General features: G+C 37.3%; 1 protein-coding gene across 20 annotated transcripts in view; it reads left to right on the top strand.

The window, feature by feature from the left end:
• The window catches only part of DLG2 (discs large MAGUK scaffold protein 2), a 1,729,700-nt gene that overhangs the window by 1,251,805 nt on the left and 456,765 nt on the right, over window positions 1–21,130 (top strand). For all 20 annotated transcript variants that reach the window (XM_031460460.2, XM_031460461.2, XM_031460455.2 and 17 more), the window contains one exon: window positions 12,101–12,237. In XM_031460460.2, the coding sequence (XP_031316320.1) occupies window positions 12,101–12,237 (137 nt within the window). The remainder of the gene's footprint in view (window positions 1–12,100; window positions 12,238–21,130) is intronic.

The raw sequence follows: 21,130 nt of genomic DNA, 5'->3' as shown, positions 1-21,130 counted from the left end.
TTACAATATGCTTGTAAATGAATTTATGAATTTAAGGTTAGCTCTTTAGATTCTTAGCAGATTACAAATGCCTGTTGATGTTTTAGTTTATATTTCAAAGTTTGGTTTTTATGAGAAAGCTATGACAAACAGAACACGGGAGGGGAAGGAACCAGGAAGAGCTAACACGTCAAACTAAATCATGAACATAGGAATGAGGGGAAAAACTCCCCGAAGTGAGTTTCAATGAATGATAACTGAATACAGTGAAGTAAAAAAGGCCAAAATGTAGGAAGGGGAGAAAATTACACTTTATCACAAAAAAATAGAACATCTTCCCCCACAGGATATAATTTGATGCATTGTTTTTAAAACAACAGCAAACACTAATGAGGAAGACTGGGACAGACCAAATCTTACCATGTTATTCCCCTGCTCAGAACTCCTCAAAGGCTTCCTGTTGCCACTAAGATAGGGTCCAGACTCCTTAACACAGCACCTCTGGACCTTCGTGAGCCTCTGTTTCTCCAGCTTCAATTCTCAGTATTTCCTCCTAACCCCATTCACTCCTCTGACCATGAGATCAAGGCCGTATGTACCTTACTACAAGACATTCCCTCACTTGCTTAGAGTTCCTGGCTGTCTCTCTTCTAGCCATTCAACAGGGCTCAGCTCAGCCGTCACCATCTCTGAGAAGTTTCCTCTGACCCTACTATCTGTCTTTTCTCAAAAGCACTTGTTTATACTCTGTTTACTTCTCATTTCTTCCACCCTGGTCTGTGAGCTCCTTGAGGAAAGGAACTGTGTCCTCGTCATATTTATCTTCCCCAGTGCCAGTATTCTGAGTTGAATTGTGTCCCCACCAAAAGATTTTGAGGTCTTTACTCCCAGTAACTATGATTGTGACCTTAATTGAAAATAGGAAATATGCTGATGATCAAAGCTTAGATGAGATCATTACGGTGAGCCTTAATCCGACATAACTAGTATCCTTATAGAAAGAAGAAAGTTGGACACCAGGACAGACACATACACAGGGAGAACATCATGTGAAGAGGAAGGCAGAGATCGGGGTGATGCAGCCATAAGCCAAGGAATGCCAAAGATTGCCAGCAAAACGCTGGAAACTAGGAGAGAGGCATGGAATAGATTTTCCTTCACAGCCCTCAGAGGCAACCACCCTTGCTGATGCCTTGATCTGGACTTCTAGCCTCCAGAATTGTCAGGCAATAAATTTCTGTTGTTTAAGTCACCCAGTTTGTTTCACTTTGTTCCAGGAGCCCTAAAAAACGAAGACAGCATAAAGCTTAAAGTTTCTTTAAAGAATGCGTGAAGTAACCCACCACATTATTTTACCAGCCTGAGCCCACTCCACAGGTCACTGAAGGATTCAGTGTGCTGATGTAATTCATTAATTTTATAAATTAGTTTTGGAGTATCTACTTTGTTCACAATGTTCCTGGCGAACATGAATAAGAGAGTTATTATTTCTTCTACCTTCAAAATGCTAACTCTCCAACCTGGGAAGAATGAAACGTTCCTATCGCAGAGCTGACAGGTAGTGCATACCGCTGTAGTGATTTATGGCAGGGGTCTGTTCTGGTGGGTGGGTGCCCATGCTATACCAGCTATTAAATGTTCAAAAATCAACTCTTCCTATAAATTACTAATTCAGTGTAGAAAGTGATGTGTTATGAAAAATGGGAGAGAGAAATAGCATTATACGTGATGATGGAGACATATTACTTTTAACTTAAAAGGCTGGGGATTAGGAAGGGCTTTGCAGAAAAGGTGATACTTGATAAGAGCCTTTGTGGATGGAAATTTATCCAGACCCATCCAGTTAACCGTCAGACTTTCTGCTGTGCTTTCCCAGCAACAACCCTGCCAACTGGGACATTCCCTTCAAACTACAACATATGCAGTGATTTTTATATCTCTCAAATAATCTGTCACTTTTGATGTGTTGGCTCCAAACAGTCTGGACAGTATTCAGAGGTGAATGTTAATCACTTTGGTTTATACTGGCAGCTAGAATTAACCTGGAAAAGACAGAAAGATGTGGATGAGAGGTAGAGGCAGTGCCTCTCACTTAGTTTATATTTTAAAACTGGAAGCTTGGAAAATATTCCATCTCAAGTACAATAAAATAGACTGCAAGCCAGTAAGAGAACATCTAATCACACTTTGTCATACTGTCCCAGGAGCAGTCAACTGTGTTCGAGCAAGGTGTTTCATTTGTAGGGATAAAGGCAAGTTAGTCAGTGCTGATCATTCCAGGAGTTAATAAAGAGTAAATACGTCTCTCATTGCTTATTTCTATTGTTTCTTTAGACACAATTGACTCTTCATTAATTACCCAGCCCACAAGACAGTAGTTAGCACATTAAAATGCTCAGTAAGAATTATTTTGGTCACTTTTTTTCCTTAAGCTAAAGCAGTCAGCTAAAGAATACACATATCTGTTGTTGTAGGATGCTTGATATTTAAAAGTATACCTGTGCCACATGATCATCCGATCTTTGAACAATCCAGTCATTAATTTGTTCAGCAGATACGTATTGAACAACTACAATATGCCAGCAGCGTGCACAATATGGTCTGCTTAATGCAAGCCCTGCTGTCTAGGATCATACGATTTTGTTGAAGAGAGAAGATCAGTGCAAAAAAGAGATTTCAAAGGTGATTTTATCTAACTGCTTACACTTTCTGTGCTTACACCTAGACTGCTGAGAATTGTTGAAGGAAAAAAAAATACTAGAACACTGCTATCTTTAATTCATAGTCACTAAACCTAACTAGACAGTCAACAGTTCCTTGCAACTTTTCTGCATTGCTCTAATCAGTTATTTCTTCCATCTTTCCTAATAGCTATTTCAAAACTTCTGTACTTTCTTAAAAACTCTGACCTCATTACTTCCATCATCTTGTCTGATGACCACAATTTCATGTTATCAGAAAAAATTAAGGATGAGAACTATTAATGTACTACCATTAAACCTATCATGTTAACCTTTACCTATACCATCCTTTTCTCCTTCCCTCCTAATTCAATGGGAAAAGTGTCCTTCTGTCTCCATTTACTCATTTATCCCAAACTATTTATTATGCACAGTATCAGGGGCAAACAGGACATTGGTGAGGACAAAAGTTACGGTTCCTCTCCTCCTGCAGCCCGTGTTCTTCCTAAGAATACTTGTTGCTTTCATGTGAACTATTTAAAATTTCTCAAAGAAGCCATGTTATCTCCTAACTCTGGGCCTTTGAGTGTGTGTTTCCTTCCACAGGGATGTTCTCTCCCCCACTCCCTTTTTCCTGGCTCACTTTCTTCTTCCAGGTCTCAGGTTGGATATTGGGACCTACAGTTAGCCTTCCCTAACCCCCCTCCCCAAGCCGAGGCAGGCAGCCCACCTGTGTGCCCGGAGCCCGTGTTCCTCTCCTGTCAGCGCTTACTACACCAGGTTTTCCTTGTCTCTTTACTTGTCTGACTCTCCATTAGAAAACAACCATAAACTCTTAATTCACTGATAAGACCACAGCATATATAGGGCAGTCCTTGACACATGAGTAGTTATCAATAAATGTTCACTGAATGAGTTGACTTGGTCTATTTAAATAGAAGCAAAAAAAAAACTGATACAGATAATTGGTTCCACTGGAGTTCAACCTAGAAATGAACTACTCTGAGTTGGCAAAGATTTGAGTGGTCTTGAAAATTAAAGTAGTGAAGGCATTTCAGATGGGGAAACAGGAATAACAATTTTAAAAACAGCACAGCAAGATCGTCTTGCTTGGGGGAAGCTTCGTAGCAGAGAAGTAAGAAGTAGTGAGAAGAGGATATGCAGCGTTTCTGTAGAAAATGAACAATGATGGGCAATTTCCAATAACAGAGTAACACAATAAGTGTTGGATTTTAGGGGAAAATAACCTGGAAAATATTTGCAGAATGGAGTGGAGAATCAGGCAGGGAAAGACCGAAATCGGAATGTGGTTGTGAACCTTTTACACTAAAGCAGGCGTGATTGGATCAGCACTTGATTTAGTGAAATAGCAATAAAAAAGTAATATATATTTATTTATATTTGTAATTATATTTATATTTATATTCTTAGGGCCGTTCTCTCCTATAATGGAGATGAGTGAGGTAACTACAAACCAGCCAGTTCTACCAGGCAAGAAGCCCAGCCAGTCACCCAGACTTTTCCTCCAGAAAGGCAGGAAATTTCTGATGGGCCTCGTTTTTTCTGCATTACATAGAACACTACTGATTACTTTTACATTCCTACCCCCATCACCTGTTTCTTCTCTTATTTCTTTGACTGCTTCTCTCTTCGTTTTATTTCTCTTTATTTTACTGCTCTAAAACAGTGCTTCTCAGAGTACGGTCCTCCTACCAGCAGCGTTAGCATCACATGGGAGCTTGTTAGAAGTGGAAATTGGGGGCCCAAGCCAGATATCCTGAGTCAAAAGCTCTGGGGCCACAGACTAAATTCAAAGACCATTTCTCTCCAGTAACAGTTATTCCCCAAGTCACATCTCTTTCTTGTGGAGAATCCATGTTCATAGTTTCAGTTACCACTGCTATATAAATAAATACCCAAACGTTTGTGTGTGTGTGTGTATGTGTGTGTGTGTGTGTGTGTGTGTTATTTCATTAGAAAGAAGGAGGTAGATAAACATACTGTCGCTCAGATCATAAGGATTAGAGGCTGCGTTAGTTTCCTGGGGCTACCTTAATGAGTGACCACAAATTGGGTGGCTTAAAACAGCAGGAATTTGTTCTCTTGCAGTTCTGGAGCCTGGAAGCCTGACACCAAGACGTCAGCGAGATTGGCTCCTTGTAAAGGAGAGTTTGTTCCATGTGTCTCCTATAGTTTTGGGTGGTTGCTGGCAGTCTTTGGCATCTCTTGCCTGTAGATGTGTCACCCTGATCTCTATCTCTGTCATCACACGCATTCTTCTCTGTGTGTGTCTGTGTTACTGGGTCCAGATTTTGTCTTGTTACAAGGACACCAATCATTGGATTAGGGCTCATACTAATCCAGTATAACTTTATCTTAAATTGATTGCATCTGCAAAACCTCTGTTTCCAAATAAGGTCACATTCACAGGTAACAGAGCTTAGGACTTCAGCCTGGCTTTTGAGGAGACATAATTCAACCCATTACCAATTTCATGTGAGTAGATTGTGGGCTATGGAGCCAGACGGAGGGTATGTGCAACATGGAAATGGAATTAGTAACTATAGATCACTGTTGAGAAATTTCAGCTCTTGCAGTAAGAAGGCTGCAGCAAGTTCAAAAGATCTTTTCAGGGTAGGACAGAAGCATGGCCAAAGCCAGAATGGAAGAAAAGCGTAGATGGTAAGAGACTAAAAATTCTAGAGCACAGAAAGGAATAATGAGTAAAATTCTAAGATGATGGGGAAGATTTAGGTTTAGAAAAGAAGAAGAATGCTTATTCCTTTTAGAAAGGGATGGAAACTTTTCGTAATAAAATGGGCATTGAAATGATGTCCTGAAAGCATGGGTGGGTATTTTTAGTTACATAGAGAAGAAGTTTGGAAAGTTGACCATGTGAAGTTAATTAGGTCATCTGTGAGGATGGAGCCTGCCTAGCCAATGCCTTAGGAATTTTAACAGAACCACTCCTTTCAACTCCAAACTTTGTCTTTTGCACCCAGGAAAAATCCAGAGAGTAAGAAAATAAAGCTTTGACTTTTAATTAATCATGTCTGCAGTGCCCAGTGAGATTAATTATTCCCTCAAAATGAAAGGTACATTTTTGGTATTTTTATAAGCACTGTTTTTTTTTTCCTAAAGGAGAAGGGATATCAAGTAGTCTGTTACCTGTGTAGACCAGACCCACAGGCGAAGTTTTTCTTTTGTTCGTCCACTGAAATGCATGCATATTCAGAAATTGCCTATAGAAGTGGATATTTTTCTAAGAAAAGGCCAGCTGGGTTTCAGAATGGGCTGTGCATTTCCTTTAATGAAAACATGGAGTCAGAATGTACAGGCTCCCACTAGTGTTTTTTTGTAAAGCATTAAACACCCTATCTTGCAGATTCTTGATAAACTGTGACAGAAGCAGTCTGCTTAATAATATTGAATTTTTGGAGATACCCCAGAGTGCCCTTCTAGTAAAGTCACATAAAATGAAGTTGAACCAAGTTATTGAATGATTATAAGATACCATGGGGGGAAAAAAAAGACATCATGGGGCTTAGTTCTTTACACCCATGATGATTATATGGGGCCATTGTAATCACATGACTCTTTCAAGCATTGGAGGTTTTATTCTAAGCTTCTCAAGCACAGTATCAGTCAGTCTGTGTGCCCAAGACGTCTGCCTTCAGGTCTCCACCTCATTGACACCTGCTTCTCAGCGTAGTCAGGCAGCAAGGGAAGAGGATGAACTGTGACCGGTCCTCATGTTCTTTTTTCCAAAGAGGACAAAGGTTTTTTTGTGGGAAAAGGTTAAGTTACAGGCTTCAACAAGGTTCAGACATTCCTTTCCCTACGCCTGCATCTCCTGTGGTAACGGGAGGCTATACAACTTGGGACCAAGCAGGAGATATGGAAAGAGGAACCCAGCTCCATGCCCTAGAAGTAATCCTGAAATTGTGTTTGCTCATCACATGTTTGTCAAAGAGATCAGTTTTTTAATTGTTTAGCAAATTAAGTGTTTAAATTTCACATGCTTTTTTCCTTTGCCAGAGCACAGAAATAACCACTGATTTTACTTCCTTTTGTGATTTTGATACTTATATTTTTCTGTGTCAGCTTTGTTTATTACTGGCACATGCATAGGCTTGTTTAGTATTAATCTTAATAGCCAAACATTCCACTTTGGACAGGGTTAGGGGTCAGTGTTTTAGGGTGAGACCTACCCATTCTCATCACTGAGGGGTTTTTTTTTTTTTTTTGGAATTGATTAGTCTGCCATCACCTGATGACCCAGGGCTATTTGTTTATCATGGACACATCTTTTCAATATTATAACCAATTCTCTAAAATGGTCACTTACCAAAAATCTGTGTTCCTTACTGAAATCTTTATAATATTCATTGCATTTATCCTATTAGGAAGCATTCTAGCTTATTGTAAAATAAATTCAGGTTGTGAGTGTTTGCAAGGCAGTTCCATCTCAATTTCCAGCACAGGGGTGAACACTGTGTGACCTAAATCAGGGCAGCTGGTTCTTTAGTCATCTGGTCAGTCTGCATGTATGGGTGCCAAAGGGGCGGTTTCTCTCGCACGCTCTCTCTCTTTGGTGCATTCTCTTTTATCAATTCTAACTTAACATTTAAGATCCAGCCCAAATGCTTAACCTTTTCAGGTTGGATTGGTGGTTCAACGGCAGAATTCTCACTTCCCAAATGCTAAACCTTTTCTTGATCCTCCTCCTCCTCTTCTAAGACATCAGTCATGGTCCCCTCTGGGCTCATATAACATAGTACCATTGCAGAACTTATCCTAGCCGGTTAAATTATGTCAAGGTGTTTAGGTATCTGTTTTTTTCCAAACGACTAACAGCTTACTAAAAACAGAATTTTTATTTATCAAGAATCTATTTTTGTAATAACTGTAAATCGAAAGCAACCTTTCAGAATTGTATAAAAATGTTTAAAAAGAATCTATTATATGCCAATTACTATAGAACATAGATATACTTATTCCCTTGTTACAGATGAGGAGATTTGGACTTCAGTTTACACAGTTAGTATTTGAAAGAATCAGGATGCAAATCTGGCTCTGCTGTTGCCCTACTGGTGCCCACTGGCTGGCGTAAACCCTGTGTAGCCTGAGATGGAGAGCTAATCAGAGTGCACGGGAGGCCGTGCGATGCCTCACACAGTTATTGACTCCAACTAACAGCACTCACTTTTTCAGCTTCCCCTCGCTCTTTAAAGCCACCAGCTTTATCTTTAAGGGGGTGACTTTCTCAGTCCTCTCATATTCATCTGTTTCTTCATTCTTTCATTCAATGCATGTTTATAGAGGTAACTATGTACTTGACCTTGTTCTATTGCAAAGCATGAAACAGATCAAACTCCCTGTCAACATGGACTTCATGTTTTCACCAAGGAGACAGACAATAAAAATAAATAAATAAAATATGTAGATGATTTATATAATATATTACCATGTAGTAAGTGCTACGGGACACTGAGAAACAAACCAGGATAAGGAAGTGGGTGCATTGTTAGGGGACAGTATTAAATAAAGAGGTCAGGTTCAGGATCCTTGAGAAATTGAAATTTTTTTTATTTTTATTTATTTATTTATTAATTTATTTATTGTAATGGAGGTTCTGGGGATTGAACCCAGGACCTTATGCGTGCTAAGCATATGCTCTACCACTGAGCTATACACTCCCCCTGAGAAATGGAAATTTTAACGGCGCCCTGAAGGCAGGGTATTCCCGGCAGCAAAAACCGCCGAAGCAAATGCCTTGAGATGGAAGTGTGTCTGGTATGTTCTTAGGAATACCAAGGCAGCACACATGTGTAGAGCAGAATGAAGGAAGGGAGGATTAGCAAGTGAGGGGAGAGAGTGGTCCTGTAATGCAGACAGACCACCCCTGCTTGAACAGAGTGTTCAGCAGGCAAGGAACCCAGTGTCTCCAAACTAATCATTTGGATTTGGTCTTTTTTTTTTTTTTTTTTTTTTTTTTTTTCAGTTCTTAATTTTAATTGAAGTGTAATCAATAACCTTGTATTCTGGATGTAAACATAGGCTACACATTTACTTCTCATGTTGAATTGAATATCTAGAATATGGCTGAATGTTAATTAAATGTTGATTATTTTTAAATGTATCCGTATTCCTTAAAAGTAAGAGAAATCAAGGAAAATGTTTAGTTCTGTACCTTCAGGCCATTCTCTGGCTCCTATTAAAAATAGTTCACTTCACCTGAATAGAATTACCAGTTAAAAGGAGCACTTAAACCTAATCTTAGGGAAAAAGTTATCTCCTTTTTAGCTGATATATTTATGTCTACAGTATCCATAGTGATTTCATTGTCTTGGTAAAATCTTTAACTTCAAATGTCAACTACATAGTTATTCTCTTTGTTGGACTTAACCTTGTTTACGGTGGTAATTTGTTTCCTTAGCTCTTTTGCAACTCAGACTGTCTGTGGTATTTACTGTTGGCGTAGTGGATGTAAATCAGAATCCTGGGATTTATTTTAACCTTTTGTCCACAGTTTTGAATGACTTCTGTACTATTATAAATACAGTAGATTGATCCTAGCATGTGGTTTTGAAAGTTTTGTAAATATGTTTTTTAAACTTCCCTATAATCTTACATAATATGAAGTAACAGTTTTGGAAAACATGAGCTGATATGTATTCTAAATTTCATAGGATAAGCCGATTGGGAACATTTTATTTACTCTTGGTCATCTTTCATTTGATAAATAAATTCTTTTTTTATAGTTTATTTTTTGTACATATATATTTTATTGCACATATTTTTTGTACATATATATTTTATTGAAGTATATAGTCAGTTTACAATATTGTGTCAATTTCTAGTTTACAACATAATGCTGCAGTCATACATGAACATACATATATTCATTTTCATATTCTTTTTCACCATAAGTTAGTATAAGATATTGAATATAGTTCCCTGTGCTATACAGTATGAATTTGTTATCTATTCTATATATATTAGTATCTGTAAATCTCGAACTCCCAATTTAACGAATTATTTAAATATGAGTCAAACACCTTTACAGATCTATGCAATGTCAAAGCATCAATAAAGAATAATTACCCACTTCAGTAGGAAATTAAATAACACTTACTTTAATTGCCCCATTAATTTAAATCCATTTTCTGTTCATTGTTAATAACTATTTTGGTTAATTTAACAAAAAAAATCATTTTAAATATAATTCCAGAAGTGTTACTTTATAATTTACTATGGCATTATTTTTCCATTAACTAATCATTTATGCTGTCTTAAGAGCAGCACATGGCCCTACTCATTATTTTTTCAATACAAGCATAGTGAAATGGGGTGGTTTTTAAGTGTTTTTCATTGTTGTTGAATAAAGTGCCAAAAATCTTAACGATTGTTTTATCATAAAACAAATGGGTGGTTTTTTAAAACTAGGTGACTGGAGTGAGAGTGTGTGTGTGTATGTGTGTGTGTGTGTTTTAATTTCCTAAGCCAAGTGAGTAATAGAAATTCTCTTTAATAACAAAATGACAAAAGTTTTCTATTTATATCTATTTTCTGAGTAATTTGCACATTAATTATTATAATTTCAAAAAGCAATGAAAATATATGCTCCAAGTATTGTACTGAGTCTATATTCAATCATATTATGAGAAGTATTTTTTTGGTTCTTACACTTTTAAACAGTCTATCAGTCGTTCTTTTAAAATGGCATCATAATTTATTTTTCTTTAGGGGGTGGGAGGAATTAGTTTTGTTTGTTTATTTGCTTATTTATTTATTTTGATGGAGGTACTGAGGATTGAACCTAGGACCCTGTGTGTGCTAAGCACGCACTCTGAGCTATACTCTCCCCCATCGTAAAAATGTTTAATACCTTTATTCTTATTATCATTCCATAGTTTAATATAAATAAAAGCTTGTGAAAACATGGATGGACTTGGAGGATATTATGCTGAATGAAATAAGTCAGATAGAGACAGACAAATACTGCATCATTTTACTTATATATGGAATCTAAAAAACAAATGAACAAGTAACAAAACAGAAACAGTTATAAATACAGAGAACAAATAGGTGGTTCCCAGAGGTGAGGGGGATAGGAGAAGAAAGACATAGATGAGGGAGATTAAGAGGTCCCAACGTCTAGTTGAAAAATAAATGAGTCATGGGTAAGAAGTGTACAGTGTGGGGAAATAGTCAATAACTATGTAATATCTTTGTATGGTGACGTATCATAACTAGACTTATCATGGTGATTATTTTGAAATGTATAGAAATACCTAATCACTATGTTGTGTAATAGGAACTAACATAGTATTGTAGGTCACTTAAACCTCAGAAACAAGCAAACAAACTCACTCATAGAAAGAATTATGATTACCAAGAGGTGGGGAATGAGGAGAGGGTGAATTACATGAAGGCAGTCAAAAGGTACAAACTTCCAATTACAAGGTAAGTAAGTTAGGGATCTAGTGCACAACATGATAAATATAATTAACACCCCCGTGTGTTATATGTGAAAGCTAGGAGAGTAAATCCTAAGAGTTCTCATCACAAGGAAAAAATTTTTCCTATTTCTTTAATTTTGTATCTGTATGAGAAGACAGGTGCTCACTAAGCTTATGGTGATAATCATTTCATCATGTATATAAGTCAGATCATCACGCAGTACACCTTAAACTTACACAGTACTGTATGTCAATTATATCTGAATAAAACTGGGAGGAAAAAAAAAGTTTCATAAGCCATAGCATAGTAAAATTCATCTCTCAAAATAGAAAATTTCCATGTTTAAAATGATTTGATATTCTGTGGTTTGTTATGATAATAATAAAGTCAAAGTGTATAATCTATTTCTTTACCCTTTAGACTGTATACAAGGATGATTTATTTGTGTGTGTGTGACTAGCCTCACTGTGAGTTAATAACAGGAAGTGCCAGGAGGTGGGACAATATGACAGGGTGGCCAGGAAACAAAACATGAAGGGCAAGCATTGAGCTTCTTTCCCTTATCTTCTCCCTGAAATTATTACATAAATATCCAGCGTGTCTTCCTTGTGGCTCTTATCTCGGAATTTGTGGGATGTTCTATAATGGCTGTACTTTTCATTCCGAAATGTCAAAAATATCTAGGTCTCTACCCAAATGATTGACAGTGCTTCTGTGTTCTGTGCTAACAGCACCAAAGATGAATCCACAGACTCAACATGAGCAGAGCTGTACTTGTGTTTGCCTCATTAGCATTAATCAACAAGCTTTCAGATGTTTAAAGATGAACAAAATCTACTGACGTAGAACCTTTACTGTTATTTATTACTGTTGTAAAAAAATGAAGATTAATTTTTGTTAGATTGTTAAAATGTGGCTAATAGTATTTTCTTTTAAAAACACAAGGCTTTTCTTTTTCTGTTCCTTTCACATAGGTTTAGGCTTCAGTATTGCAGGAGGTGTGGGGAACCAACACATTCCGGGAGACAACAGCATTTATGTAACTAAAATTATAGATGGAGGAGCTGCACAAAAGGACGGGAGGTTGCAAGTAGGCGACAGACTACTCATGGTGAGTGTGACTCAAGCAAAACTATAGGTCTGTTTATAAAACTCTTGTTTCCCAGTGTTTGATGGTCTTAATCACTTCAGGCTGCCATAACAAAATACCCTAGACTAGATGGTTTAAGCAGTAGAAATTTTCTTTACCCACAGTTTTGGAAGCAGGGAAGTTTAAGATCAAGGTTATGGCCCATTCAGCTCCTGGTGAGGTCTCTCTTCTTGGCTTGCAGACAACAACCTTCCTGCTGCATCCTCATGTGGCCTTCTCTCCAGGCTTGTACTGAGAGCGCTCGCTCGCTCGCTCGCGCTCTCTCTCTCTCTCCTTATAAGGCCATCAGTCCTGTGAGATTAGGGCTCCCCCCTTAACTCATTTTAATTAGTAACCTTAATTACTTCCTAAAAACCTTACCTCCAAATGCAGTCACATTGGAGATTAGAACATCAACATATAAATGGGGGGGGCACAATTCAGTCCATATTAGTGACTGTGGGCAGAAATAGAACAGAAGGGAGAGCAGATTTTGTGGTAAGTGATGTCAAAAGTACAGGTACAATTGTGTCTGATATGTTGACATTTTAAAAACAGAAATCTAAATTTTCACCAGTTTTCATAGATATACAAGGCACAGAGATTATATGTTCTTCTTTCAGTGTAATCCACCTTCTATCAGCCAGAGACACCACTGACTCCACCCCGGTGGAGAGGTGGGCTTTGCATAACAAAGGGAACAGCACCATCTGGTTGACTGATACGCACATTTCTATGCCTCACTGTGTTCCTTTGTTCAATCAGTGCAGCCGCAGTCCCTCACTTCCAAGAATTCATAATCTGAGTTCTGTCACTTGCAAAGATGGATCCCTTCCTCTTCTTTCAGACAGGATTACAACTATTTTAGTTGCCAGCCGCCCACAGGCTTCAGGAGTCCTGGACAATGATTGACACTCAGCCACCCTTTCTTAGCCATGGAGTTGTATGATAAACTAAAGCAAAATTTAGGCAATTTTAAGCAGGAAGAAATTGAGGATTACACCTAATAAAACTGTTTCATGTCCATTTACTGTTTCATACCAAACCTACAGGATAATAATCAAATACTGAAAATTAGTAGAAAATAGCTCTCAAGTAATATAGGTGTATCTAGTCATATGTTTGGCCTGATAAAACAGTCTTGAATCTGTGTCTGCAAGGAGCTATTATCCCCAATACTTTCATGAGAAATGTTTGGGAAAGCTCAACCTGTACAATTTCAACAGAATACTAATTTCTAGGACGTGCAAGTTTTGGAGGTTGAAACATTGAGGTTTATTGTACCCACGTGCCTGGACTCTAGACAGGTTGTTTTTCAGTCCCACTGGCCTAAATTCATAGTTGTCAATGATTTTTGTATTGATTTATCTGGATGAGATCTTTATAATAATCTTGATAGCTAACATTTATTTGGCACTTACTATGCTCCTTGTACTTTTAAAAGTACTTTTCTGTAATGTAGCTCATATTTCTTTGTTTTATGTAAGCAAAGGGAAATTGAGGTACAGAGCAGTTTACCAACTTGACCGTGGTCATATAGTTAACAGTGGACAGAATCGGATTTCACATCCAGGCAGTCTGGCTTGTATCCATGCTTGCAATCACCAAACGTGGTCTTTGCATTTGTTTCCTAGAATTTGTCAGTCAGTTCTTTCCTTCCTTCCTTTAGTTAACATTCAGTCATTCATTAATTCCTGTATTTAACAAGTAATATATTGAGTACTACCATGTCCCAGGCAGTAGCCACTACTCAGGAAGGAACTCTGTCAGAAGAAAAAGTACGTTCAAACTTAATGGGCAAAAAAAAGTGTGGTTTTAATTACTTTAGTCAAAGTTGCAACTAAGAGTTTTTGGCTGCTTTACCACTTGAAGTCGTTACAATTTTCTTTGCTTAAAAAACCACTTTGTTGAGGTATGGTTGACCTATAAAAAGCTGTACATATTTAATGTGTACAATTCCATGACTTTGGGGATAAGTACATACCCTTGAAACCATCACTACTATCAAGGCCATAAATTTATTCATCTCCTCCCAAAGTTTCCTCCTCCCCCTCCCCCCTTCCTCCTCCTCCTTCCCTTCCCCTTCTTCCCCTTCTCCTCCTTCTCCTCCTCCTCCTTCATTATTATTTTTTTATTATTATTATTATTATTATTATTATTATTATTATTATTATTATTATTATTATTATTATTGTGTGGGCATGTGGTAATAACACTTAATGTAAGATCTACCTTCTTAGCAAGTTTTAAGTGCACAGTACAGTATTGTTAGCTATAGGCGCCATGCTGTATAGCAGAACTCCCATTTTCATTCTAGAGACAGTCTGATTTTTTGTTTCTTTGCTTGTGTTTTTGCCTTTGATGTGAAAGTTGGTTCTTATGATGTTGTGTCTTCTGAAACAGAATGGTGTCATTGAGATATAAGACCTTCTCTCAAGAAGACAAACTTTATTGTTTGTTGACTTAGGAATTAAATAAACTGCGATATCCATCTTCCTCATAGTGCTAAATTGAAAAATGAAGAGGACAGTTCATTCTAAAGTAATAAGTGTCATAGATGGTGACTGATTTGACCTTTGACTCATTGTTCTATGAGTTTGGATGTAGACAACTCTTCTGGAACTCTTTTGATGTTTCTTCAACTGCTGCTATTGTAATATGCTAGATGTTGTGTGCCAAATAAATTTTTAACTTTGTATACACTTCTTGAAAAAAACCTTGAAATCTGCATAATTCTGTCAAAGGATTTTCCAAACACCATGCTATTTTTCCATTATCATTTTCTTGATCTTCATTGTAGGTGTAACGATTTTAAAAATAGCTGTGCCATAATCCTTAACTGTTTTGAGTTTTTAAAGCATAGTTTGAAAAAAAAGTGAACCTTCAACAATAATAGGTCTCTCTTCTCTTATGTAAGGAAAACATAATTAGTACTTCCAAGGCAACTGCCAGGCTGAATCTAGAAATGAAAGAAAATGATTCACTTTATAATATTCTGAAAGAAAAATGACCCTAAGGGAGAAAATAAGGGAAAAAAAATCCCAGAAGCCACCCAAAAAGACCAATTATCTTGCTTCAACCAAAAATATTTATCAGTGCTCTCCTGTCATTCCTTTCCACCTCCTCTTCCGTTTACTAGCCTACATTCTACCTTCTTTATCTTTCTCCTCTTCAACCCTCCTCCCCCAAAGGAAGTATGAATAATTTAAAATCTGCGATTTACCAGCTGTACCACACTCTATATTTTTCTCTAAATAGCTATTCTTCTTTCTAAAACATTTTGCACCACTCCCTTCTCTCACTTCTTAGGAAAAATTCCTCCATGTATTATTCATTCAGAGTTCTGCAAGTAAACTAGTCTAAAATGAAACTCCATTAATTTCTTTAGACTTTTGTGGCTAATTCACCACAATTCAAAAAGTCTCTTAGCTTCTGCCCTGAGAACCCAATTTTTTTTTTTTTTGGACCTTTAAGTTTCTCAGCTGAAATAGCTGTAATGTTGGGCACCACCTGAATCATACCATATATACTGGGTACTTTTTTTCCCTAAGTACTTTTTATACTTCAGAGTTGAAAAGTAACTATCTTAGGTGTTACCATATTCCAGCTCTCATCTGGTACATCAAAATCCCACAGAAAAGCAGCTGTATGAAGTGGTCCCTCACCTCTGCTAGAACCCTCTAAGGATGGAAAACATAATGCCTTCTCAAATCTATTCATTAGATACTAACCATCATTAAAAATGTTTTCCTTAAAATCATATCAAAATATATTTTCCTATGCATCTCTTCTTTTATTCGTAGCACTCTCCCTTGGAAACAGAATGATGAATACTAATTCCTCTTCCACATCTTTGTGAAAAGTTACATCTCGTCAGTTCTCCACTTCTCAGTCTTTTAAGATGTTTTGCACATTTACTCTCACTCTTGAAGTGAATTTTACCACACATCCATTTATCTTCTGTAAATAGATTACCCTTTAACAAAACTTCTTTTGATTCTTTGAAATGTTATTCCCTCACTTTAAAAAAGATCCAGTCAATGTTGTAGCATCTGATCTTTACATTTTTTCCACTATAAGAAAAAATTATCCCACCTGTCACCTTTGCAGTAAGCCTCTTAGTGTTTCAAGTAAGATGACTTTACTGTCAGACCTCTCTGATGTTTCATGGGTCACCCAGATGTGTGATGTATGTTTTCCTCACCAAAATAATAATTTTTTAAAAATTTCCTCTGCTACTTTGCACTTACTATTATTCACTAGAATTTTGTTTATTTTGTCTTTTTATTTTTTTCAGATGACAATGACATCTGATTTTAATAGATTGTACTAATAGCTTAGTGTTATAGTCACAGACTGAACAGATTACCTCTTGGCCTTGAACTTCATGGGACAGATGACTGGAGGTTAACAGTGTTGATAATTTTCCAGTTCTTTCATACATTTTTACAGAGTGGTTTTTATTAAGCCTTGCCAAGGTGATACAGAGAGCCACATGTATTACAGAAGTGTGATCTTCTTCATTTTTTTCTACATAATACCAGAAACTTTGAATCCAAGGTCATATAATTGTCTTCTCTCCAGGGACAACATGAACTGTTAATTGGCAAATCCCCTTGTCACATTGTGACTTAAAGTTGATAATCTAAGTCTCTTTTTTCCATAACCCTTGCTTGACACTGAAGAAAAAACTGTCAGTGAGAGAACTTTTACATCTTCTACAAAGAAGAAGTCTGTATGTTTTCTTTGCTTAAAGGGAAGCAGTAGACAAGAGGAAAGGTAAGAGGGTCATTGAAGTAATGTGAAAAGACAGTGGATTCAGAGAAAAGATAACTGGATTCAAGTCCCAGGCAGCCAGCATTTACTCCACCTTCTGGACCTTGGGCAAGTCATGTCCATCTTTAGTCTTTTGACCTCAATACCACGGCAGTATTGCCTTAGATCGGTGTTTCCCAAGTATGTTTTAAAATATTAGTCCCATGCCTGTATCACATGAAAAGGATCTGTAGTCAAATAAGTTTGGGAAATTCCACAACCTGCATCTTTGCTCTCTTGTAGATTCTCAGTAAACTTTAGCACATTAAAGGGTCTGTAAAGTCCTGCAGTCCTGCAGTCAAGGAACTAACTTAACTTTGATTAATACTAGAACTTCCAAATGTATTTTATTATGGAGTTTTTACTTAAAGTAATGCTTATGAAATGCCTAAAACTAGTGTTCAGTGGAGCACACTCTGGGATGTGCCATGTGTGGGCATCTCTTAGTTTTATTTGAAAATTTATATCCTACAGAAATGACATTAAATAGATTTAGGGAATATGAGTAGAAACAATACAATTTTCTGAATGAGTATTGGTTGTGAGGACCTAAATTATTATGTTTGGTAGATCTAGTGTATCCTCTAGTTTCATCCAAATATTAATACGAAAATCATCTTGAAGATAATGCAAATATGTAGAAATTATCTGAATAATGAGGAGGACTTTTAAGCACTTTCATTGGTTAGACCAGCCTTAGATAAGTACCAATGCTGATGGCTCAGTGGTACAGTGTGTGTTTAGCAGGCACGAGGTCCTGGGTTCAATCCCCAAATACCTCCATTAAAAATAAATAAATGAATAAACGTAATTACCTCCCCACTAAAAAAAAACACTTTTAAACAATTAACAAACAAGAACCAAAAGCTGTAACTGTCTCTGCACATGACTTTCCTACCACCAACACGCTGCTTCCTCCTCAGAAAGATCTTTCCCTCACAGCACCTCCCTACCCCTCATCGTACTCTGCACTTCAACACTTGAGAGATGGATGGGGCAGCCATTAGTCTTATTCTTATTCTCCAGAAGAGAAAGTTGGAACTCAAAGATGACAAACAGATTTCCAATATTATATGACTAACAAATTGTGAGATTGGATTCAGACCTAGATATCAATTTTCGAAAGCCACATTCCTTTCAGCAGTTTACTCAACCCTTCTGGTTCTCAATCTTGGTTGCACATTTGGATTTCACTGTAAGTTTTTGAACACAATGAATGCCCAGGTCTCAGTCAACCCTGAATAATCAAGAACCACAGTCCTACCTTGACCTAATCACATCCTGCCCCGCTCTGCGCCGCTCCACTGCTTCTCCTGAGGGTGACTTCAGTAATAACACTCATTCTGTCAAGCTGGTACAGCATCGTTTAGCAATTTCCAGTAATGAACTGAAAGGCATTTAGAAATAGTTCACCCTTCAGACTCTGTCCCCTGTAGTTAGAGCACCTTCTGAAATGCCAGGGGAAAACAAATCTGGATAATTACTTCTTAAACTCCTTTTTAATTTCTCTCAAATGCCATAAAATTACAATGCAATGCAAATGCAATGATTTATTTTATTAAAGGGTTAAAGGGCTTTACGTACAAAGGGTTTTTATGTAAATGGTTAAAGCCTTCCATTATATCATTTTTTATTTCTTTTTCTTACATTCAGTTTCATAACCCAGTTTATAGAACCTACTCTGTAGTCGTCATATATCGGTGCCTACTATGGAGTGGTGGTTTTAAAATTCTTTTAATAGCACACCTCATCAGTAAAACACAAAAAGTTGCCTCTAATGTATGTATATATCTCTACTTTAAATTGTATACATACACCACTATGCTACTTTATTATGCACATTTTAAGCCATATACAAAAAATAGAAAGCTGAAGATCAATGTGGTAAATATTAGAAGTTCAAATATTTCTTCCCATACCCAGCGGATTGCCCTGGTGTTCATATCATACTTAGTCCATTTTGGTGACCGCTGCTATAGAGGAAGCTGGAATCAATCACAATATCACTATCATTTGTACTCGCTCGCTCGCTCTCTGAAATAAAAGGTTAAGAAATGCATCAGTGATTAATGCAGGAGGAAGAAATTCATACTGCTGGAGCTTTGATTATGTCCATTATAAGCTGGTGTGACCCGGTGCTCATATTTTGTGCCAGCCTTTCATTCTTACATCCCATGCCTAACGCAGAGTGAGTGTCCAGTAAATGTGTATTGTTGGTTGAATGACCTTCATTCCTTATCCTTTCCTCTCTGACTCAACACAAACGTAAGATAAAAACTCAACACAAATGCTTCATTCTTCCTATTAAATAGGGAACCTTGATCACTTTTCCTTTGCTATGCCACATTATTATTTTTTTAACTTACTTAGCCTATTAGTTCAACATTTATTAAGTGCCTACTATTTACAGTGAGGCAGCTGTGGGAATACAAAGATGAAAGCGATCTAATCATTGCCCTTGAGAAGGTCAGACTTTGAGACGGAAAGAGGCGCTGAGGAGTCAGTGTTGTACGGGATCATTGTCACAGAAAGAACCCTGAACGGGAAGAGACTGTTTCCATCAGCAGGATCCACAAAAGCACTATGTCTGATAATGGTCTTTGATAGCTATTCATATACTGCTTTGTATTATATCATACAGTGAGTTTTCAGGTTCCTGGTATCATTTCTTTTCCATAAACACAAGTAAATTGCCAAATAAATCAGTATTATCCCCGTTTCACATATAAGAAAATTAGTGCTCAGTAAATATGTTAACTGACCAAAATTCATAAAACTAAAAATTGATAGCAGATCTGAATCTCCATTCAAAATTACTCTCCTTATGCCAAGTTGCCTTCATTTCTAGAAACACCTAGGTTTAAAATATAGCTATTATTTCTCATATATTTAAGTAAATTCACCAGGCATGAGAAATCAACTTCCTTCTTTCCCATTCCAGTTTTCCATAACTCATGTGATCTTGCTTCGTGTGTCTCATAAAGAGGCCACTGCACTTAGTTTCTTTTCTCCCTTATTTAAGATTTTTGTTCTTGTTCATTTGGAAAAGAGTTAATTTTCTTTTGGCCACAACTAAGGCATGCTCATTGCTGAAAAGATGAAAAAGAAGAAAATGTTTATTATCCAGAGATAACCATTATTAACATTTCTTATATCTTCATAGTTATTATTTTTAAAACAAATTTTGTTATAACAGTTAATTGAAATGCACTGCAGAGAAGTCAGTCTCTGGTTTATGCATCTGTATTTTTCATATCATTGACATCACTCCATTAGATTGGCCCCCTTTTTAATTTGTCTTCCAGTATAGTGATCATCCCTTCTGTCTTCTTTTTATAAAGTTAACTTTGGAGTTTGTGATTTTTTTCACAGCGTTTCAGAGTCTCACATTTCCTTGTACCACGTCTCAGTGCAGCTTATGTCCCTCATACCCCTCAGTGTGTCCCACCACATTGGTGTTCCTGCTTGAATAGGAAGAGGTCAGAGTCGTACGTTGCTCATTTCTCCTTATCACACCCTTTCCTGCCCGCACACTTCCCACCTTTGTACCATCACATGTGTATTTGCCAACACTCATTTGAAAACCCAGCACGCTTGCATGTTCCCTTCTTGCAAGTCTCCTGTCACCTCTTCCTTCAGCTGATGTGCCCTCTTCTGTGCACATCATGCTGCAATTCAGTGCTCGCTCTACCATTTGAGAAAATGAATCATCTCACCTCCAACCTCTCCCTCTTGGCCTCAGTCCTGGGTCCTTTTGCAGATACACGGCCAGGCTGCACATGTGTCCCTCTCTGTGTAGCCCACCCCACGTAAACACTTCATTCAAATGCACATGAATTTGTTTTCCCTGAAACCAGGCCAGTTGCTCAGTGTTCGCCATTAGAGGCAGATACTTGATGCAAAAGGGAAAAAAAGGAAAAAAGAAAAAGACAATGAAAGACAATGACAAGAGCAACTAGCCAATCAGTATAATGTCCCTTCTCTCTGTGAACAATCAGCTCCAGCTGTAGGTCCTTTATCTTGAGAGTTCAGAGGATAATGCGCACATATAATTAACCCA

Source organism: Camelus dromedarius, chromosome 12, assembly GCF_036321535.1.
Source record: "Camelus dromedarius isolate mCamDro1 chromosome 12, mCamDro1.pat, whole genome shotgun sequence".
Classification (NCBI taxonomy): Eukaryota; Metazoa; Chordata; class Mammalia; order Artiodactyla; family Camelidae; genus Camelus; species Camelus dromedarius.
Note: the sequence above shows the minus strand (reverse complement) of the source record. Positions and strands in the feature narration are given on the sequence as shown.